Source organism: Amblyomma mixtum, chromosome 5 (assembly GCF_055824585.1).
Source record: "Amblyomma mixtum isolate Tamu chromosome 5, ASM5582458v1, whole genome shotgun sequence".
NCBI lineage: Eukaryota > Metazoa > Arthropoda > Arachnida > Ixodida > Ixodidae > Amblyomma > Amblyomma mixtum.
Genome location: NC_143016.1, coordinates 75535162 through 75558719, shown reverse-complemented (window position 1 = coordinate 75558719; position 23558 = coordinate 75535162). Strand labels below are relative to the sequence as shown.

The 23558-nt window shown below is 47.4% G+C and overlaps 1 protein-coding gene across 1 annotated transcript; it reads right to left on the bottom strand.

The window, feature by feature from the left end:
- Positions 1-721: 721 nt before the first annotated feature.
- On the bottom strand, positions 722-22869 carry LOC149342706 (multiple C2 and transmembrane domain-containing protein 1-like). The gene is made up of 15 exons (XM_089545163.1): positions 22080-22869; positions 21394-21524; positions 18031-18223; positions 14983-15037; positions 11971-12112; positions 11245-11341; positions 10481-10582; positions 9437-9514; positions 8540-8659; positions 7472-7588; positions 5579-5617; positions 4347-4450; positions 3292-3401; positions 1807-1913; positions 722-1103 (listed from the first exon to the last, which is right to left on the bottom strand). Exons 1-15 carry the CDS (start codon positions 22650-22652, stop codon positions 999-1001), a joined length of 2073 nt encoding a protein of 690 aa, XP_089401289.1. The 5' UTR covers positions 22653-22869; the 3' UTR covers positions 722-998.
- Between the last annotated feature and the right edge of the window lie 689 nt (positions 22870-23558).

Below are 23558 nucleotides of genomic sequence, written 5' to 3'. Positions count from 1 at the left end.
CAGTTGCTTAGCAGGTGCTGGTGACTGAGGGCCGAGGGTTAATTGGTTTGTTCATAGAAGGTTGTTGCCGAGGACTGTATCAGGGTGGCCAAATCCTGCTCTGGTGAGGGAGTGCATTGTCAGTGGTAGACACCGAGATCAGGCCGCACCCCCAAGCCTGGTTATGCAATTCCATGGACACGTGGAAGGTCTTTCAAACCCGAAGAATAATTGCGCGGCACCGGGATTCAAATCCTAGTCCTATGGCACGCGTGGCGGATACTCGATCTCTACGCCATAGCTGCAATCATGCGTTGCGTGCCTGCCTGGCACACAATAGAAAACTGTACTTTATAGGACAACTACTACTTGTCACGGAGGTGCAGATGATATGCACCAAGAATAAGCAACTGCATGCGGCTTGCGTCTACCTTTTACCGAGCAAACGGCTCATTTGCTTCGATGTTCAGCACAGAAAAATCCGTGGTCTTGAATTTTCTGAACCGATGAATGAGCCATGAACTTGAGATATGTGAGGCACTTGCTTTCCGCTTTTATTTGTGATTAAATGCTTAGGATGAGTATACCGTACGTCGCTCTTGTGTCTGTAAGAAAGACTATGAACGCAGGAACAAAGTCTGGTTTCCAACGAGTAAATGGCAGGATGAGTAGTCCTGTCCTCTTGTTGCCGCACTTTGTTTCATCGGTGCTGTTTAACCCAGCCGATTAAAGAATCACGATGTTGGACGAAAAGTGCGTATCTTTAATGAATAAGCAAACAAGTTAATAAATTAATCCCCGAAACCAAAAAGAAATACCAAACATTATAATTAAGACCACGCGATGAGGGCTATGCGGGTGGCACGCAATACGATTGGTGTGGCACACCGCATCTCGGTTAACTCTCACGACGAGCAGTAGTGACGGCGTAGCGGAGGAGGAGCCACCAGACACCGAGTACTACACACGTCGTCGGCCAGGCGCTGCACCAGGAGTGGGGCCCTTGGACACCACGTGGGTCACGAGAGCAGGCGCCTCAGGGACCTCAGCGAGAAGGTTCGCTTCGCGGCGAAGGTGCCGCGTGGGACGGTGTCAGAGTCCGGCAGGGGCTCGCTGTACCGGGACTGCGAGGAGTGCATGCAGGTGTAGATAAAGTATGATGTCGCTCGTTTCCAGACGTTTTTTTAAAGCATGAAATGCTTAGAACTCCCGTTCTCGGTAAACTTAGGCGAACATATCGAACCTGAGAACATGACGCCGAAATTCGAGCCTCGAACGAACTTTGCGAAACTTTCCGACCGAACGGAGTGCAGCTTCGCGCATGCTAAACGAAACTGCGCGCCGTTCAGGCCTTCGAATTGGCAGCAACCATTGCGAAGATCGGGTTGCCAGCAGCACCGCGTAGCACTGCGGTGTCGCAGCGATTCTACCTCCTTATCGCTAGACTCTGCTTATCGCTCACAAGCCGCGACGCCTGCTGGCATGCAAGTGATTAAAATGCTAATGTTGCTTTTGTGTGCAGTCTGCTGGGGCTAAACAAATATACGCCCGGGGCGTCTGTGAAAAGAAACTGAGGGTGGCGCAAAGGTTGTAGTCCGTAGCATGCGCTGTCGCCCTATAACCTACACCCTTTTTACTCCCTATTAAGCGTATTCGTGTTTAGTATGCATATATTTAGCGGTCGAGACAAATTTTTCGTTACGTGTTTTCTTGCAATTTTTGGAATGATGCACGTGACATACTCCATCCCACAAGTTCGCAGTGAAGTCGAAAGTGAGATCGTGCATGGGGCGACGGTGCTTATGACATCGTTGAGTTGCGAGTTACCTTTTCGAAGTTGTCGGGGGTTCTGTTGAAGAGGTGAAGGAGGTCGTAGCCGCTGTCCTTAGCACCTCCGTACTTCCTCATAAACCCTCGGGCGTATTTGCGAAGTCCTGCGTTGTAGCAGAACCCACCGTAAAATGCAATCGTGCACTTTAAATATGAATTACCTTACAACCGAGTTCTGTAGCGCATTCCATAATATGAGCAGGGTAGAACATACCTCAAGCCCTAGGGTAGATTTCCATGACTAAAAACCCGGTATGATTTAGAACAAAAACAGATTTCCTCTTCAAAACACGCGAAGTTCTTGCAGTTACTACGATATTTTAACCGTGGCTTAAACCTCTTCTATTTGTCAACCCCAATATCTCCGATGGCGCGGTTAAAATCCTTCCATTCTAAATGCATCAAGTTGCTATGCTTTGAGGTAATATGCATCCGTTTCCAACAGTAAGCATTCTGTATACTTAGCGATCTGTATACTTGCGCAGCATACCCTTTCCCCTAGAAGGGAGTGCAATAGAGGACTGCTCCTCCCTTTCTACTCCCATATAGAGTAATTCATGTTTAGAGCGTAGCTGCGGTGATACGTTTCTCGCATCCACTGCTGAAACAATATACTGTGTCTTCTTCCTAAACTGGCAGTTACGCTGCCTAAACATCCGGAGAGAGCAAACTGCTAGCATTGTGAATGGTCGGTACAGACAATTGTATTCTTCGCCCATGGAGTACGTCTCTGAACTTTTCAAACACAACACAAAGAGAGGGAAGATCGGAAAAGGCGTTGCAGAGAGAAAAAAACAACACATGGTTAAAGGAAACCTCAGCGCGCAGGTGTGCAGTCACTTCGTAATAAAGACGTCGAGAAACCACAGATAAATATATTGTAAGATATATGCTGAGATTTTATAGCAACCATCGTTCATAAAGAGATAATGAAAATACCAGACAAAAAAGGGGTCAGTCAGAAAGATCTCTCTGCCGTACTCTATAATGCAAAGAAAGCATTCATAGCTCTAGATTGAAGTAGGAAAAAGAAATTAAGACGACTACGCTAAAAACATCTGGTTTACTGTTGTCATACAATTAAGCTGTGAACCGAGAAGACTAGCTGAAACAAGAGCAGCAAGAGTACAATATATTTTTAAGTTAAAAAAATTCTTGCACTGAGGAATAAGGGGATTCTTAAGTGTTACGGAAAAACAGTCTTTTACACCCGTCCATCTAGCCCCTGTTGTCACTGAGCGTACGGAAAAGAATGAAACTACCGCCTTCATTTGGTCATTCTTTTTTTTAATTCCTTCATGCCTACGCACAGTACAGACAGAGCAATTTATAACTAGGGGGCTTCGGCTTTACAAGCAGGCCTACTAATTCTTGCACTGTGCCGTGGCGGTCGCTTGTTCGGTATGCCGCAGGTATCGACTTTACACTCATGCACTGTTACTCGACGAGGTGTCCGAAGCAGAGTGAACAGCAGCAGCTCACCCAACATGAGAATCCAATATCGCGCCGGGACAATGTAGGCCAGGAAGCCGGCGCCGAGCAGGATGACGAGGAACATCTTCGACACGAACGGATCGGCGAACACCATAGTGCTGAGGAGATGTTAAGAGATGTACAGTCGTGAGCAATATTAGAGGGAACGCACCTTTTGCACACAATTACGAATTTTCTGTCAATTTCTCCGCTAAATTGGATACCTTTTGGATATTTTATGCAAAGAGGAAGATCAGTTAGAAAAGAGAAGAAACTGCGCTTGCTACACCGAATTATTTATTTATTTTACCCTCAGGGCAAAGCATTACAGAGGGGAGTGGGTAATACATAATAACGCTGAAAATACAAACAACAGCAAAGAACAGCAAATTGCCAAAACATAGATAAGTTAGAATAAGTGACAAACACAATATATCATTCAATAGAAGCGGTAACAGCAATGGTTTGGTTTATGGTGTTTGACGTCCCAAAGCGACTCAGGCTATGAGAGACGCCGTATAGTGAAGGGCTCCGGAAATTTCAATAAATGAATGCTTCAGTTTTGTTCCTTCTCATGTTGCTCACGACTTTACACACGTGCAGCAATGGGTGCAACTGACGCAGAAATGCTTTCCGACCAGATTGCCCATACAGCAAACCAGTGTATTTTATCGAGGCTATCTCTCTTTCGCTGCCTGCACTTCTCTCCTTTCATCTTTCCTTCTAATCTTCAGCGTGAAGAACCTATCCTCCTACCGACGTAGCTGTGTATAAAGTGTATACACTATAAGTGGCCGTGTACACACAGCACGCCTTTAAAGACATGAGTGGTTTTTATTGCCACCCAGGCGAGCTTAAGTGGGATAATATCTATAGCGTGCAAACCCCGTGGATTACAACTGTGCATTAAAACCTTTGTTAGAGAGCGACACGAACCTGCCTCGAGGCGTTTAGAGTTGATCTCTCAGAGTGCTGATGGGTTCACGCATGCGAGTGTAGCAAGCAAATCGGCATGTTCTACATCATCACTGAATGGGGGGATAGCAGAGGGGGCAGCCACTGACTTGTGCAGCCGCTCGCCGTACGAGGCCACCGTGCCCATGGTGTTCTGCATCATGGCCGCCATCTCCTGGAGCCGCACCAGCTTCTCCTTAAGGGTCTGCTTCGACTGCACAGTTGCACGACAAGTACGGGCCGGCATTTCACACGATGAATTATGCATTCTCTCCGATTGTGCTGATGCTATTTCAAAGTACGACTTCCAACCGAAGAAGAGGTTGGGAAGATTAATGCGTGCACTTACGCCTGCCTTTTTTAACCCAGTTGGCGCCGACTAGGACCAGACAACAGTAAGTATTTATAGAAAAATTAGGCTTTACTTTTTCTCACTGCGTCAAGATCTGTTAAACACGTCACACAAACCAGTTTACTTTTATATCTGCGCAAAAAATAAAAACAAAGGTGCATTTGTTTCTGAAGAGCACAAGTGATTGTGCTTCGCACATCTGTAGCCGGCGTCTTAGCCTACCGTTACCATGTACTGCCTGATAGGCGTTACGTCTTATGCCGGGCTCCATCTGAGCAAGTCTAAACCACGAATACGAACAGTCGGCTGCTCAAAAGGTAACACTAAATCTTTCTTCAAAATGTTTCGGACATTGACTACGTATTCACGACGTAGTGTCCCTGTGCGGCTTCAATTTTCTCTTTCCTGCGCGGCAAGGTCAGTTCGCACAGAGAAACCCTGCATGGCTTCCACAAAGGTTATCATTGAGCCTGACGTAACTTTCAGAGCCCCTCTTAAAATTAGGCGTCAGCAGGAGGTGCGACGTGTAAGCCTTCTTGGACATCTGGGATTCGCGCTGCTTTCCGCAGCAAGCAGTGGATTTCCGCAGAGGCACCACGCTGACGATCAGCGCGATGCCGCAGAGCAGCGGACCTCATGCAAGCCTTGCGCGAGGTCTAGGTAGAATTTGAAGGGACGCTGAATACAATATGACATTGCAGTGCGTCGAACGACTGACCGAGTTCTAATGACAGAAAAGGCTGCTTTCTATGAATTTTACAACCGAGAACAGACCTAAAACGATATACGGGTATAGTCGCCACAGGCCGCTGTATGAACAAAACTGCGGTGACGTCATGCACTTTCTTTTCGGAAGTTTTAGCCTGCTGCCAGAATGGATCTCTGCAGTAAAAAGGCAGCTCGGACGTGTGTGTGGCTTTCAGGGGTCTCTATTGGGCACTGTATTCGTGGCGCCACATCCGCGGGCACAGTGAGAGAATAGAGACTCACGGCGTTGTCGGTGCCCTCTTGGCCTTCCACTTGGAGCTCCTGCAGGTTGAAAGAAAAACGTTCGCATGTTAAGTACATTTGCACTGCAGCCTTTTTATTTTAGGAATAGTGCATCTGACAACTACACAACTTGCGATGAAGAGAGATTACACCGCTCCGCATCCAGTAAACCGTCGACAGCTTTGCCATCGCTCGATGTGTGAAAGCGTTCTCTTGGTTAAGGGGTGGTGACAGCTACCACGGTGCCTAGTTTACCATCAGTCATGTTATAGCACTACGCCCTACGTTAACAGTTATGCTGCTTCCTTTCAGTCTTCGGTTGGTTTACACACTTCTTTCTCCTCCACTACTTCTACAATCATGTGGACATTTCCATGTAACACAAAGACGGCTTTGACGTGGGGGCCCACTGTGAGTCCGGTGTGGGTTCTGCAATTCGCGCCAGCATCGGCCCGAAGTGCGCAGCCCATCGAGCTTTCCCATCGGTCCTGTTAACCTTGGACTAATGTGGAGAGAGCTCATACGGGCTGAAAATCAGCCTTGCAAGCTGGGCCTGCACTGGCCCGATCTCGGCAGTGCACCTTTTCTGTCCTGTAGGCTGCCGCCACAAAGCCCAGAGGGTGCCTATGAAGGTTTGATGCACAACTTGTGTTAACCCTTCCGATACAGATATGGGACCGATTTGGGCAAGCCATGTTTGGGCCTGCCCGCATGCTCCGCACTGGGTCCTACGTAAGAGTTAAACTGGCTGCCACGGCTCCAAGTGCCCGCTTGAGATTCACAGACACACATCGCTGTGTGCTAATGATATAAATGGGCCCAGATTCCCGCATCCAGTCTGCATCGGTCCCCTTCAAGACGGAGACTACTGGACTGATAAAGAGCCCCGTGGGCTGCCAACATTGCAGAGTAGCAGAAACACATCGGCCCCTCATGCGCTGTCTACTTCGGGTCAACAGCGGTCCGGACGTCATAATATACTTTGTGCAACATGGGTAAACGCCTTTAGTTTTACGCGGTCGGTTATGTCATCTAACTGTCATTGTGTGCGCTGTTTTTAGCTTTACTGCCTGCACTCCTGGCGTCCTGCTGCGCATTCTTGCTGGGTAAGAGCCGAGGCGACCTCAAGCCTGAAATCTTAAAATGCCTCGAAATCACTCCATTGTTATTTCTACATTGAAACGTAATTTCTTATGATTTCGCACTATCAATGGCACGAAAAACCCGTAACCCATACGACAGAGCCTTAACTCTATTTTGCGAAAACAAACTTGTTCGAATGTATTGATGTTTCCCACGTACCGTGAATGAGTAGAATAATAGAGTTTAGTTCCTGACGCTGTTATACTCGGCGATAATTTTGAAAAAGTCTCTGAGCAATGTGTTCGGAAAATTCAGCGTCTTTTGAAATATAACCTTTTGCAAAATTGTAATTGTGGGGTTTAACGTCCCGAAGCAACACATGGGCTACGAGGGAACCGTAGAGGAGTGCTGCCGATGATTTTCGACCACCTGGGGATCTTTAACGAGCACTGAAACCGCACAGTCAATGGGAGCTGCCTTTGGGTTTCACCTCCATTCGTGTTCGCCGCGGCCGAGATTGAACACGGGTCCTCCGGCACAGTAGCCGAGCGGCCTAACCACCGACACGGCCGTGCCACTGAGCCTTTGCGGCGGTGTTTCCTTTCACTTCTTTATGCATTGAAGTTGCAAACGCACTATAGCAAACAATTATGTGCATTTATTTATTTCTATTGTAAAGTTATATGGCGGTATTAAAAATGCGCCACTTTGTTCTTTTCCCTTCCTGGTTGGACCACATGGTGTCCGCAGTATTACGCAAAACAAAATACCGTCGCGTCTGTACGCGAGCGCCGCGGCTGTAGTCCCTACCTCTTCCTCCTCGTCATCGGGGCAGCAGCAGGCGGCGACGAATTCGACAAAGAAGATCACGGCGCATATCAGCGGCACCATGTACGCTTCGCCTTTCAGAGTGAGCCACACGAACAGCTGCACACATGGGACACGGTTCCGTTATTTTTAATGCTGTCAGCGGAGCATGGTGAGGCACTTGATGTAGCCGGGTCAAATTAAACGACCTAGTGTGACAGTACCCGATGTTCACGGCTGGTTCGTTAGCTGTCTCTGACTGGTCTGGCGTTTTGAGTGTTCATATTTAGGGCCTCATCTCGGTATCATGAATTTACAGAAAAGTTTAGCTCTTCCGGAAAGGGGTGCAGTCTACCGACAGCGTTCACAAAGTTTAAAAAGGATTGTACTCCGCTGTGGAAACCCGATAGTTTCGGCTTGATGACAGTTAACATGCTTGTGCACCTTCAGCGTCGTCGTTGTCACAAGACAAAGTCACTTCATCGTCCAGTCGTTCTATACCCACACGTAACCAATGATAAAAGTGTGTCCATTAAAATGTTTGCAGAAGAAAAGATCCAAAAGGCATGCCTGTAGACTGTCTGTCGACACGCCTTATGGATAATATGTAAATATGTGCACAAGAGGTGTAGGGCCATAATCCTGTCTGCTATCTAAGGAAGTCTAGCAGGATTCTCGTCGTTTACAGACTCTCCAAGGAAATCATGACAGAGGCTGTGCATTTTGCTATATTACTGCGCCAGATTCCTTAATGCAACACCCTTGATGTGGCAGAGGCAACTGGATATGAAGGAACTGCTTACAGACCGATACAACTAAAAAAAAAGAATATGAAGCGGCAAATTCCACTCGGAGAAGGCTCCCTAACCACTGGCGTCGACCTAGAGTCGTGAAGTCGCTGTCAATCGCTCTGCACCTGCAACAGCCACCTCCGATGCCACGCGGGTAGATGCAAAGCTCCTTTAAGGGGCGTTTACCGCTTTAGCGTTGAGTTGTATCCGACTAGGGTGAGCTAGTTTGCAGATAACGTGTCCAAAAGTGGTAGCGGCAGTAACATGTAGAATCCCTTACCACGAGGGAGATGACAGAGCGGGTTACGGAGTCCCAGTAGAAGCAGCCGAGGAGGAAGCGCTTGATCCGCTTGAAGCGCTGGTAGACTGCCTTGATCCGCGACATGTTCCGTGCCAGGGCCTGAATGCATGTGCCGAGAGTGCCGATTGATGCCGCAGCATTCTATGCCCGACGCAAGAGCTTGAGCGACATGCTTGATTCCGGAGTCGCACCAAACGCGTGTGATGGACATGGAGGGCTCGGTTAACTTTTGGTGTGCACCCAAGGACACAAGTGGCCTATAGCCGACTGGTAATCCTGGTCGAAATCGAAAGGAAGAAATGGGCTTGGGCAGGGCATGTGATGCGAAGGCAAGATAACCGCTGTTCCTTAAAGGTAACGGAGTGGATCCCAAGGGAAGGCAAGCGTAGCAGGGGGCGGCAGGAAGTTAAGGGGGCGGATGAGATTAAGAAGTTTGCGGGGATAGGGTGGCCGCAACTGGCAAAGGAGAGGGTTAATTGGAGAGGCATGGGAGAGGCCTTTGCACTGCAGTGGGCGTAGTCAGGCTGCTGCTGATGATGAAGGGGTACACGCATGGGAAACCGCACTGCAGCGGCTCTTTACATGGCTGCCTGAGGTACACCAGGGGTTAACACTTTCTTGTGAAATGCTTATTTAGGTACGTTATCAGTGAATGAATGAATGAATGAATAAATCAATCAATCAATCAATCAATCAATCAATCAATCAATCAATCAATCAATCAATCAATCAATCAATCAATCAATCTGGAAATCCAAATTTGGAAAAAAAAACGGCTAGCACTCGGACCACCTTACACTGCCACTCAAATACAGTGTGTTACTATACAGTGTACCTGAGTAACCACAATGCCCTTCTGTGATCTCGGATACTCACAGTTCTTGTCAGCTCAGTGTCGTTCATTGCTGGTGGACCGGGGCCCTTGTCCTTGAAGCACTGTACAATGGCCTTCAGCTGCAAAAGTTTTGCGACATTCACCGTCAAATGTTGAATTAAGCTACATGCGTGCGGTCACAATACACTCGTCTATCTCCTTCTTGTGATATGCTTTTAAATTAAAACAACTCCGGCCCCATTCAGGGGTTTAGCAGTCATGGGTTACATGATATGGTGGTGAAAATGCAGTGCGAAATAAAACGCATAAGAAATGCTGTTCTCGCAGTATTGACAGAATAAGTGAACCGCAGACTATGTCCGGTGACTCATAACCTCTACCAGGCGCTACAGTGCAGCATTTTATCCTCTATAGGATACCGTTTCTGAGCAGGAGTCATATCTGTCAGTACACGTGCCTGCCACACGAGCTCTTTTTCGCAACAAGCGCAGCTCCTGTTGTACAACCTGTATATAAACGCAGCAATTCATTGATTCTTGCAATCTCAGTTCAGTCGTAGTAGTTCCCAAAAGAATAAATCTTGTCCGTCCGCTTTGGATCAGGAAGAACACGCAAGAAGCAGACAATATTTCACCTCTCATCTTATTTTCGTGTAAGTACTGCATGAGACCAGGAGATGAAATTACGAACTTTGCGGGGATAGCCTGGTCGCAGCTGGCGTGGGGCAGGGCTGATTTTAAGTCAGTGGGAGAGGCCTTTGTCCTGCGGTGACTGTAGCTGGGCTGATGATGGCAGTATCACAACCCCCTTTTCCTATTAATATTGGCCAATAGGGCAACAAGTGGGTTGGTTGGTATCGCTGTCGAAAAAGATCTCACGACACCACACTGGATCCTGAGTGTGCCCTGGTGTGCTTGCGTGTTCTGGTCCTTTCTTAGCCATGTGTCTTTCGCATGAGTTTTAAATTTGTAAAATTAATTTGTTATACTTAGAGAATAATTCGGCAATGCCCGCTTGGCGCACCAGCTTTAACTCCAACCGTTACAATAGTTAAAAGAATGAAATATAAAACCATGTGCACGTACGGGATTGTATATGAGGTCTATTTCCAGCAGTATGAATCCTCCCGTGGGCTTCTCGAGGCTCTGATCCTTCAGCGCAAACCACTGCTTCTTTTGAATCTCCACCTAAAGAGAACAAAGAAAAACAAGAAAAACAGCATGGTCAGAATGTAAGCAGCCAGTCAGCGGAAGTCACACCCAACACTCAGTTGGGACGACATAGTGAAGGACTCTGGATTATTTAGGCCACTTGAGGTCCTTTAACGTGCACTGATGTCTTACAGCACATTTACAAAGCCGTTTTAATGCGGCAGCATTATAACCTCCTTTCGTCAAAGTCACGGTGGTGTGCCGTCCGCGTGACCACCCAGGTGCCCCTAGCGTGGCAGCGCTCGCAACGGACGAGTGCGAGGGGGAGACGTGGAGGGTTGGTTCACTGCCTCACACTATCGACGACATCGGGCGCCAGCTCAGCTCAGCGCCTCCTACCCCAAGCTACACTCAGACGTGTTCGAGCCTACGTTTGCGTTGGATACTCCCATTTGCATTACGAGATTTTAATTGAGGAAAAAAATGTCATAGCGAAATTAATTTCCGAGCCTCGGCTTCGGTGACCACCCTCCGTTAATACGCAGATCTTTTGGCTTGTTCCCATTTCATATAACTTTACTAGTTTATGCACACTCGGTGGAAATGCTACGACCGACAGCGCCTGTTATTTGTGAGGCAATCAATAGGTGATCCTTGAAGCCCGGCCGGTGGTGAGCCAGGGCGGAGTTGCAACTCACCGATATCAGCGGGAAGGCCACAGTGCCGAGGAACTCCTGCCTCTTGATGTCGGTGAGCACGGTCACTTGAAGCACAGAGTGGATGTCCGTGACCTTCCTGCAGAGGCGGACGGGCGTAGGGCAAGGAGCCTACTGCTAAAAGTGCTTGGTATACGCGAACGCCACTGTGTATTCCCATGTACAGCCACAGGAGCAGAGTTAACAGACTGCAAAGAACTAATAAGATGCTACAGCAATGCATACTAGTTGTTAAATTTGGAGGAGACACTGACACTAAGGCTTACGCGGAGGTTCTTGCCAGAGTTTTTTTACATAAGAAAAACTAGCAGTTCTATCTTCGCCAACATACTCGCCCAGAGGCTCAGATCTGGACATTTGTCACGACCTGCTGCAGAAAAGAGCTTCTGTAATCAGTGAGACTCCACGATGACATCACTATATTCAACTTTCCTGAAAGTGAAGAGCTCTGCTTTCACTAAGTGCAGTCACAACAGACATCCTGTTCGGTGCTGGAGCGAGGCACCGTAAAACTGACGCTGACCATTTGTAGCACTTCAGCGCCAGATTAACGATATGCTGTTATCCGCTGCCTAAAGCAACTGCTTCGGTGGTGGGCAGCAACTGTAAACAGCAAACCTAAGAAGCGAGCTTTGATAAAGAATGCTCTACATGGTGGTCACACTCCCGGGATCTCAAACTGCACTGGTATTAGTATTGTGACCTTACAGGCGGTACATGGTGTTCCAGGTGGGGTTGACGGTCTTTGGGTCGCCCCGGTTCCAGAGCATCTTTGGTGCAAGCTCGACCACGCAGATAGCGTTCAGCTTGTCCTCGCTGTAGGGCGGCGCGATCGTGCTCGCCCGGTGAGCTGGAAGGAGCGAGTAAAAAAGGTAACGAATTAATGCGTTCGGAGGTTTGGCGGTGTTAACGCCAATTAAGCGCAGACCAAGCTGCGTCCAGGTTTTTAAAGCGTCAGCTGCTGTAGAGCTTCACCCTGATGTCACAAATGACGTCACAAGATATAAAGGTCACATGACGCATGTGACTAATAGTTACGCTAATGTGTCAGGCGACCAATTTAACTGATATTGGCAGAACACAGCGGTGGCCCAATGATTTTAGTATGCACTCGCCTGCAAAATGTGCGGTGTTCGATCGCCTGTGCCGCTGGGTACCCACCGGCAACACAATGGGTACAAGCAATTTCCGCTCCCCTGGCTTCGTACTCGGCTTTTTTGGGGTGAAATTTCGGAGAATGGGTCTTTGAACCTCACCTTGAGTAGAGCGAAACATCTTGTGTCATGGCGATCTTTGGCCAGACTGTTTTAAAGGACGTAAATAAACACGGAATTGAACCCCCAACACATTCCTTTGTCGAATTCTTCCACGATCCCCTTACACGTAGAGCTGACGCTGAAGCTTGCGTGACATTACGAGGGGTGTCCAATAAGTTGTCTAACTGAATATGAAAGAAAGATTTTACAAGAAAATTAAGCACACCGATTTGTAACGTAATCCTCGTCGACTTCAACACACTTATCCTTTACCCTCCAGTGATCGAGTGGCCTCAAAATAAAAGAAGACTTCTCGCTGTTGCAGGAAGCCTGTTACTGCCTCTGACTGCATTATCGCCAGGAAATCGCAGCACACGCAAAGCATTTTCTTTAGGCTACGAAAGAGGAAGTAATCAATGGTAGCCAAATCTATGTAGGGCGGATGGCTAAGCTCCAAAAGACCGCATTCCCTGATAGGCCAGACTTATAAGTTGGCGCATTGTCGCGAACCATCAGCACACCTGCCGACAACTTCCCACGCCATTTGTCTTTGATTGGCTCAAGAAATCTTTTCGTTAATGAAGAATAGGTGTATCCGATATTTGTTGCCTTGTGTGACAGATTCAGAGAATAAATGTCTCCTAAAACTTCTCTAATCTTGTCAAAGTTCTCTCGGCTAAATTGATTTTGTAAGGCGCCAACGTTCATGGCTTCCCCCGGGAACTGACGTTCGACATCAGCAGAACACCATAAATGTTACTGGAAAAAGCGAGAACTGAAATTTCTGGTTCATGAACTGTAACACTGACTGACTCAACGATTTACAGAATCATCGCCTCCACTTTTCTGCATATTTGGCCAGAAGATGCTTCGACAGGTAGTCCTGAATGAGATTATCTTCAATTTATTTCCTTATACCCCATTTAAACTACTTAGCCCCAAACTTTGCTTGGTAGTAGGAAGATGCATCATTCCCACATGAAGCAATCATCCATTAAAGATTTCCTAAGCCTTATTTCCGTCCTTTGTGAGCAATTTAACGAAGCTCTAAATCACTCTTTTTGTAAACCCACACTGTAACTTATTGCTACACTGTCACTTCCTGTGATTTCACTAAACTCCCACTGTGTTTGTCATAACACTAGAAAATGTCTCAGTCTTCACAGTCAAGTCCAGCTTTCTAACAGCGACAGAGCACACTTGCGTAATTCTACTTATTAGACACCCCTCGTAACTTGCAGGCCTTCAATACTTTCCGTCTCTTGATGAGGCAGTGGCATCCAACATTTTCACCAGAAATAGTTCAGAAGAATGTGAAGAGTGTATTATATGTGTTGACTTGCTTGTCGCGTTTAAGATGCGTTCTACTATATTCTTAATGCGATATCATTAAATGAATCATCGGAGCAAAAATCCGGCGTCCGGCATAGTCTGCCATGAAATTGCGTGGACACTTTGGCATCTGAAGTGTTGAGAGGCAGGCGAGAGCGAGGACACTATGCCGTGACGACTTCCGGAGGATGTGACGTCAAAACGTTCCCGTGGCTATATTGATACCGAAACTGTCATCTTTTGGAGATCTTAAGTGTTAATTACTCTTAATTACACATTTCTCCATCTAATTTCACACAAATCCGACCTTTTCCGACTATTCTGTGCCAATTTTTAATATGCCATGACGACTTCCGATGGATGTGACGTCACATCGTTCCAGAATTCCCGTGGCTATATCGACGTCCGCGCTATTTCAACGCAATTTCGGCATTTTTGCCTATAATTAATTAACTAATTAACCTACAGTCATCAAACTTGGCTTCTAGGCTAATGTTTTCCTCCTCTATCTGAAGCACCCATTGGGTTTCTTCTATCTCTTTTAGTTCCTGAGTTAAACGCGTTTGACACGCTTTGTTAACGGACGACAGTAGGGGCCTTTAAAGGCTTTCGCCTTAAAATTATCTGATTGGTCGACGGGGGGCATGCTGTCATGAAACCACGTGACATGGCCGAGCGCGGTGGCGGGATCGGTGCCGGTTGGCAGGAGCACTCGGTTGTGTATCGGGTTAAAATGGAGCCAGAATTAACGCCGCGTGTGTCTAACGTGGTGGGAAATCACCGCAACCGGAGAGGGCGAACTCGGAAGCATGTCGCTGAAGATAAGAGTATCGGCGGCTGCGCAGGCTCAGTGTATGCGGCTAGCAGCAATGACGGAGGAGGAGAAGCAGGCCGAGCGGACTCCAGACTTCAGCGCTATCGCTCTCTTAACACGTAATGTAATTAGGCGTTCCCTACATTTTCTAACGCTACGGTGTGTTGTTGCGTCAGGACAACGACGTTGTTGCCAGAATACCGGTCACGGGCGGGTGCAAAAGGCAAAATGTAGGATGGGCTTTCTAGAGCTCTTGTCTGCAGCAATTTCACGCAACACTTACTATCAGAACTCCGCATAGCGTTTTTCGGTGCGTACCTATGACTAGAACTTCGCCGACATCTGGTAGAGCGCCTTTCAAACTCCAGCGTCCCTGCAAATAAGAGACAGGCAATATGAGCGGATCGTTCCTTTACAAATGTTGTCACCTAGTACTGATTGCTTGTTTTTTCAGCCGGCTTCGTATTTTCTATACGTAACCCAAAATTTGCCATTAGGGCTTCAAGCCAGTGCACACTGCACTGAACTGACGCGTGGTACTTTCATCGGATTTTCATTTTACTGTAAGCAGCTATAGTTGCTATGAGATAACTTGGAGCAAAAAGTATATATTCAATCAATCAATCAATCAATCAATCAATCAATCAATCAATAAATCAATCAATCAATCAATCAATCAATCAATCAATCAATCAATCAATCAATCAATCAATCAATCAACCAATCAATCAATCAATCAATCAATCAATCAATCAATCAATCAATCAATCAATCAATCAATCAATCAATCAATCAATCAATCAATTCATTTATTTTCAACTCGAGGTTGAAGGCCCCCAGGCGAAAAAGCTGTTCTACGACAGCTTGAAAGGTGCCTGGGGGCCCATACAAGGCGTGTTAAATGCTAAAGCGTTTCACATGAGTTTTTAAACAAACAAGATGATAGCTTACTTAGAGCCTTGCCCAGCAATTTTGAACGAATTCACGAGGTAGCACCGGGGGCATCGGCAATCCAAGTGCTCCGCAAATTTTAGCCACAAAAGCAAGGGCTTTCTTTTTAACTAACGCGATAATACGAATCCGCAATGGATTGAAAATATAGAACCGGAAGTAAAATACCCAGGTGCTTCAAATACTTTTCGAATCTATATGAACCAAAGCACGACTTCTTAATGTCGCAGAGAGAAAGCCATGAGAGCTCATGACTTTGGAATTCAAATAAACTGAAGGGCCATTATAGTGAAGAAACAGTGCCTATAGCTAGGAGACGGCGAGGAGATTATGCTTCCCGGTCTGCAGAGAGACGTGTAAGCTAGCGGAGCTATAGCTGAAACCTTAAACTGCACTTCCCTGGCTTCTTTACTTAGTTAATTTTCAACTTTAAGTGTAACTTGCATGCAGCAGCCAGCTAGCTACGCCTTTCAAGCGAAAAACACTGACCTTTTTTCGGTTAAAATTCGGTCTGCTTTTATCGTTGTTTTTGTCGTTTTAAACCGAAAAGTCCAACCCCTACTTATACTGGGAATCGTCGGGTTGCCACGCACCGTACAAATCAGATTCTCGTGCATACGCGTATCTCGAGTCACAAATGGCCATGCTGTGCCCAAGACAAAGGGGTGGAGACACCAAATTTGTGGTTGGCGCGTTCTTTGTTTTAAACGTTTCTTATTAGGGGGGTGCGAATATTCGAAATTTTCGAATATATTTCGAATATTATATTTTCAGTATTCGAATTCGATTCGAAATCCAAGTATTCGTGTTGTTTCGAATATTCGACCCGACGCGAATATTCGTATCTAGCCGAATATTCATTGTGAGCACCGGCGTGCATTTCGGTCCGCAAGCCCTATCGACAGATATATAACAACATGGCGGCCCCTGCACGGAAGGAAAATTCTTTCTTCCTCCAAGGTCCATGCCGTAGCTGACTGCGTTGGTGAGCTTTTTTGTGGCTATACCTGCGAAGCTGGTATAATCAGAGCTGTGCACGGAGTACCTCGCAATGCGTGTCAGGTCAGTGCCAAGTGAGAGGGCATTTTCTGAAGCTGGTATAGTCAGAGCTGTGCACGAAGTACCTCGCAATACGTGCCAGGTCAGTGCCAAGTGAGGGCATTTTCTGTGGCTGGAGGAGTCGTTTCAGTTAGAAGGGAACTACTTCTGTCTGACCATGTGGTGCAGCTGGTTTTCCTTCACGACAACCTTTTACGTCATCCCAGCAACGCGGTTTTGTGCTGATGGCAAGCTAGCCTTAATCAATGCTGTGTACTAGACATCTTCTCTGATATTTCCACTCTTCTAAGAATAATGTTCGAGACTTTGATCCTTTTTGTGCAGCCACACACACCTTTTGTGTTCATTTAATCATCGACAGTTGAACTGTGATGTTCTTGGGTGCCCAAATAAATGTTTAGTAGTGATTAAATGCGTCTGTCCTTGATTATTCGATATTAAATTCGATATTCGGAACTAAGTATTCGTATTCGATTCGTATTCGAAAAATTTGATATTCGCACAGCCCTATTTCTTATTGCTCCAGGAAGCATTATACACACTCGAAGATTCCTATATTCAAAGTGAATAATTTAGTAACACATTTTGAGCTGAATGATTTTCGGTTTCGGTTTCCGAACGCCTGATCACGTGGGCCCACAAAGTTGTGACGAACCTACTACTGCATCGTCTGCTTTCTTACACAAGTGCTGACCAGCGCATGAAAAATAACGGAATGGCTAGTCCCAGCAGCTCGGATTTTGACGTGGACATCGACTTTTTTTTTTTGATCGCACGATCGCACGCTAATATCGCCTTCGCGGGTTCGCGTGAGGATGCGAAGCACTTTGCAAAATGCCAGTAAGCACGGCTAGTTCGGCAATACGTTGACAAAAACTAACCGAGCGAGTGGCGGTTCGCCGCAAATGCGGCTCGCTGGTGCGTTAACTGCGCTCACGTGGCTCACCATACGTGGCTCGACACTCGTGCCTCATGGCTGCGGCTGTGTCCCGCTCATCGTACGTCACTGTATTTTGTTATGACGTCACTAAAACTTTGGTTACTCTACCAGCGTAGTGACGTCAGCGTTGATCGCGCTAGCTATGGGTCTAGATCGTGAGAGTGAGCATTTAGGTAATCTTTGGAACCGAATTAAAATATTTTTTAAACGTTCGTTGTGTCCAATACCTGGCTTGAGTGCCCTTGCGTAAAGAAGAATCATATAGCAGGCATTTTCTAGCCTCAAAATTTGGTGTCTCCACCCCTTTAAGGGGTTCGCCGCGGTAACAAGCGGCTATCGTCGGCAGCTTTCGAATGTATACACAGCGTAGAAATCGGAGTGCCGTCAGGCCGGGCCTGTGCGGGTCGCAAACTCACGTAGATATCGGCGATGCGCTTCCGTATGATCGCCAGCGTCTGTCGGGTCGGGATCTCGGTCACCTCGGCGAACTCCTGTCCTCCCACCCTCTCCAGGACCATGCGGAACTTGACTCTGCCGGCGTTGTCGTCCAGATCCTGCTGCACCTCGTACGTGGCGTGGTACTGGTAGTCGGCCAGATTCATGTTGAACCTGCGCGCCGCCGAGCCGACGTACTCGAGAGTGGGCTATATCATAGTCCTTCAAAGCATTGAATGACTATGGCTATATTAAGGCGGAAGCCTTTAATGCCTCATCGTTGTAAACAGAAGTTGTCGACAGAAATGTCACGCTTTTCAATTTGTCGAAATGGTAGTGACGTCACAGTGCGCGAATTTTCAAACGGTGCCAATTGTACTTTAGGTAGTAACCATGCAACCAATTAGAGGGATTGTATAGCGATGCTCCAAGTAAATGGGTCTGAGTTAATTAACCAATTAGTCTAATTAACCTTTGTAGTCATACCAGATAAATAAAATCGAGTAGGAAATTCGTCGAGTTGGGGAATCGAACCTGGGTATCCAGAGTGCGAGACGAGCACGCTACCACTCCGGCATGCCAGCTCGATGGCTTAGAATGAACTAAGGCGCGTCTAGTGAATACGGTGTCTTCGTTCACTCCCATCTTCCTCTCTTTCCTTACGGCGAGGTTCAGGTGTCCACCAATATATGCGAGACAGATGCATTTCCTTTCCTCAAAAACCAATTTACCGACGAGCAAGGTGTACAGCCGTACGGGCGATGGCGTTCTGTGGACTCCCTGGCAGCGTTGCAAGACGCTGTCGCGTTCCACTCAGAGGCGAAGCTTCACATCTTAACCACACATCAGTGACACAAGCGGCAACCCCGCGCCTAAGGCTTCCGCCTCACCGCACTTTAGGTCAACAGAGTGCTCCCCTGATTTTTTTGGCATGCCACTTTCGCTCTTCTGTGGCACTGGTGGCGTCACATATAATTGAGTACTAATTACTAAGTGAGGACAATTACTAATTAATGGTTAATAGCTGATTAATGCCTGAATACTAATTAACTGCTAATTAATGACGATTAAGCTTCGCCTTTAGGAGTGGAACGCGACAGCGTGTTGTAGCGCTGCCGGGGAGTCCACGGAACGCCACCACCCGTTCGGCGCGATGCCATGCCCTTTGAACGCAACGCTTTTTGAGGAAAGGAAATGGCGCAGTAATTCTCTGTCATCTCGGTGGACACCTGAACCGCACCGTAGAGGAAGGCAGGAAGTGGGAGTGAAAGAAGAAAGACAAAGAGGGCCCGGAATGAAGAAAATGAAAATTGTATTTGAGGAAAGGAATTTACGCAGTAACTGTCTCACATATCTCGGTGGACACCCGTAAAAAATCAGGGGGGCACTTTTTTGACCTAAAGTGCCGTCACTGATGTGTGGTTAAAATGTTAAGCTTTGCCTCCGAGTGTGGAACGCGACAGCGTCTTGCAACGCTGCCAGGGAGTCCATAGAACGACATCGGCCATTCGGTTCTACGCCTCGCTCGTCGGTAAATTGGTTTTTGAGGAAAGGAAATGTATCTGTCTCTCATATCTCGGTGGACACCTAAACCTCGCCGGAAGGGAAGGGAGGAGGATGGGAGTGAGCGAAGACACCGTATTCACTAGACGCGCCTTTGTTCATTCCAAACCATCGAGCTGGCATGGCGGAGTGGATAGCATGCTCGTCTCGCACTCCGAAGACCGGGGTTCGATTCCCGAGCCCGACCAATTTCCTACTCAGTTTTATTTATGTATATGGTCTGACTATAAAAGTTAATTAGGCTAATTGGGTAATTAAGCAATTAACTAAACTCAGTCCCACTTACTTGGAGCATCACTATACGATCCCTTTAATTGGTTGCATGGTTAGTAGCCAAAGTACGATTGCCCTCGTTTGAAATTCGCGCACTGTGACGTCACGACCGTTTCAATTAATTGAAAAGCGTGACATTTCTGTCGACAACTCCTGCTTACAACGATGAGGCATTAAAGGCTTCCACCTTAAAACGGCGCAGGAAGAGACGGGACTGGAACGGTTTCTTTCTTTAAGTACTTATCTCGCCGAAACAAGGTGACGAACACCTTTAATTAGGTATTGCAAGTAGTGCGCAGAGTCTCGAAGCTACGATACCACCACTACACTACCACCACGCACTATACCACCTGCGACCCCTTTACATTCGCACATCCCGACTTTCTAGGAGACTGCCCTTCTGGCCACACAAGCCAACGAGAGGGTTAAAGGGCAGCTTCGTGTTACCATATTCTACTGAAAATTGTACTGAAAATTTCACAATCGTTCCCGATTACTTCCACCAAGTATGGCAACCATGTGATAATTCATTCCGGCGCAAACTGATTTTAATGTTTGCCGTTTCCATGATCTCGGTTGTGATAATTTCTACATGTAGCACAATGTTTTTGATGCCAGAAACATTTCCCGCATGTTGGTACCACTCTCTTGGCTTTCCTAACAAAATTTTGAGACGTGCACTAGGTCATATCAGGCATTTAATCAAAGAACTGATCCTACTTGCTACTTCAGCGATTCAGCTTGTGAACGAGGTTCTTTAATGTTTTTGATATCATCGCTGCATAACGCGAAGCGTCATCCCTGGTCACGTACTGAGTGTCGGTATTGGTTTGCAGATTTCGCTGTTTTAAAATATTGCATTCGGTATTTAAAAAAAATTGTTTGTTGTGGCGGGTTGAAGAGACTAAGAGTGTCGCGACTATGAACTCAAAATGTTCGGAAAGCTCCTGGAATTACCCTTTAAGATGACATATCATGCCAGCCTTGAAGGGGAAGGCCAGAGGGCTGTTGTACTAAGTCGCCCTCTCGAGAAGGTTTAAAAATTCCATTTGAAATAGTTTATGCTGCCTGTCTGTCTCGGCTGGACGCAGCGACAGGGAATGATATACTGGCAAACGATGCCTTTATCATCACACTGGAATGAATGGCCGGGGGACGTCAGTTCCATCGCCGGTACCGTTACGATGGAGGCTAAATGCAAGGCGTCCGTGTACCGTGCGATGTCAGGTCAAGTTAAAAGAACCCCAGGAAGTCTAAATTATCTGGAGCCCTCCACTACGGCGTCCCTCATAGCCTGAGTCGCTTTGGCACGTTAAACCCCATAACCGAACCAATCAAATTACAGCAACATTCTGACCAAGTTGTGTTCTAACGCTGATGTTTTCTGAGTGGCCCGGGTATGGGACAGGGCTGATTTCAAATAGTGGTTTGGGGACGCATGGAAGCATTAGCGTCAATTCCAACATTCGCTATTTGCAGCACACAGACAAACAGGTAAAAAGACTGACCTGCCAATGAAATCCGAGGTGGCCAGTGGGTGCTTGTCCATTATCATGATCTGCAGAAAGAGGCTTTTGCCCGCTGGAACGAATATGTCGAAGGGCTCGTTCCATACAGGGTCATTAGTGTCTTCGATGACCTGCGGAGGCAAGAACAGGGGCAGGGTTCTGCGCATTCCAAGGTGTGCTCACCAAAAAATTGCGTACAACACGATGCGCATAGGCATATCAGCCTGTTTAGACTTCCGACATGTTTTCTGAATGACAATGTGACTATGAAGTGTTGTCACTTGCGAGATACAATCTTTATTAGTAATGGGCCTCCGCCTTTTGTTTTGTTAGTCTCGCAAAGAGCAAATAACGTAGGTCAATATTGCTGGCCTAGAGAAGGAAGATAGGATGTTAAAGAGTGAGTGCACTAGGAAGCACGTAAGCGTCATGAAACGCCACCCACATCACGCATCGGTTAAGCTGTGGACGTAAAACTGCTGCTTCACGAATTGCCTGCAGCGACCAAGCGGGAGATTCGTACACTCCTAAAAATCAAACAAAGGTCCAATGTGTGCGGTAATTTCAAGTGAATAATAAAAAAAGGGCTCATCTGGAGGCATATTCCAACGGGACCCTCGCGCTAGTTTACGTTTGAACCAGCTCGTTCAGCTACGGGTCTCACATTACCGTGAGCGGCTGCTCACCTTGCTGGTGTACTTCTCTTTTCCCAGCTTGAAGATGACGTAGGGGTAACACGTGTCCCTGTCGTCTATAGGGTCCAGGTCTTGGGCCTTGAGCAGGAGGAACCTGACCACGGTGTCTTCGCGACAGGCGAATTGCTGCAACGGCGCACCGCTCTCTTGCTGCGTTCCCGTGGCGTCGACCGAAGGCTTCCTAGATTTCTTGAGCACTGATCGCAGCGGCCATTTTGGCGGGGACTTCTTCGGCTGAGGCGACCTCGGTGGAGGCGGCGGGGCCGGAGGAGAAGAAGAAGCACTGAGAGGAAAAGATGGCGGACTCCAGACGCCGTCCTGCGTGGTCTGTAGCTGGAAGGGCCTCTGCCGCGGCGTCTTGTCGTTGTCCGCCGAGGGCGAGAGCAGAGGCGAGACGTCGCGGTCTTCGGGGTCGGGCTTGAAGGGTGGGAAGGGCCTCATCAATGGCGGAACTCTGGGCACTGGGGGCACGGGAGGCACGGGCGGGATTGGAGGCTCGGGCATCTCGTCCGCCTGCAAGCTCTGTAGCCAGGCCCGGATGTTGTTGTTCTTGTTGGCCGCCATTGGGAAGCCTGCTGTTTTCCACTGACCGCAGCTTGGTCGTCGTTCAGGATTGAGAGAACCTTCGCGTTCGCTGGATTAGTCTGCGCGAGCCGAGCACGACCTCGCGTTCACGAGCGTGATCACGGCGCCGCGTCTTTTTCTTCGTCCGCTTTGTACTGAATTCTGTCACTGTGTTCTCCTTTCTTGCGTAGTCGCGTTTTGCATACAGCTTTCTCGAATCTTGTCTGCATGTTTAGAAAAGATAGTTGAGTGCAGCGTTATTTAAGGTCAACAGGGACTCGGGAGACAAGGTGCCCGTTCCAGTACCCGTTTACTGTCTCTGCTGGCGACAGCACGGAGCCAGAATTTTTGATCGCCTAAGTTAAACGCTCAGTGCACTGTGTAGTCACGAGAGGGCCGAGGAAGGTTTTGAGAATAGGCGAAGCTCATTCAAATAGAGGTTCAGAACGTACTTGAATCATCCCACTGTGAGTACGTGTAAACTCCTGTGTTCGTCGAATTTGTCATGCAGGCTTGAATCACTGTCATCATCATCATAATCATCATCATCCGAGTTCAGCCTAAATCCACTGCGGTACAAATGCATCTCATAATGTCTCTCAGTTGCTACATTTGCGCCCGCTCCAGCCATGCTAGTCCCGAAAATTTTCTCATGTCTCGCTTCATCTTACTCTCTCGGTCGTCCTTGATTGTGTTTAATAATAGGGGAGTAATTACTCATTGACGTCCACCCGAGCGCAGCCATACGGCTACAAAGGAAAGCTATACAGCTTTCTCAGATTGTGTTTAAAACGCAAAAAAGAGAAAGAAAGCAGACACAGGGTAACTGGAGGCTTTTGGCTTGCTTTCTGTGGGCCAGATGAGTGCCCCTCGCCCCCAACACCCCTTCCCACAAGACTGCAGTAC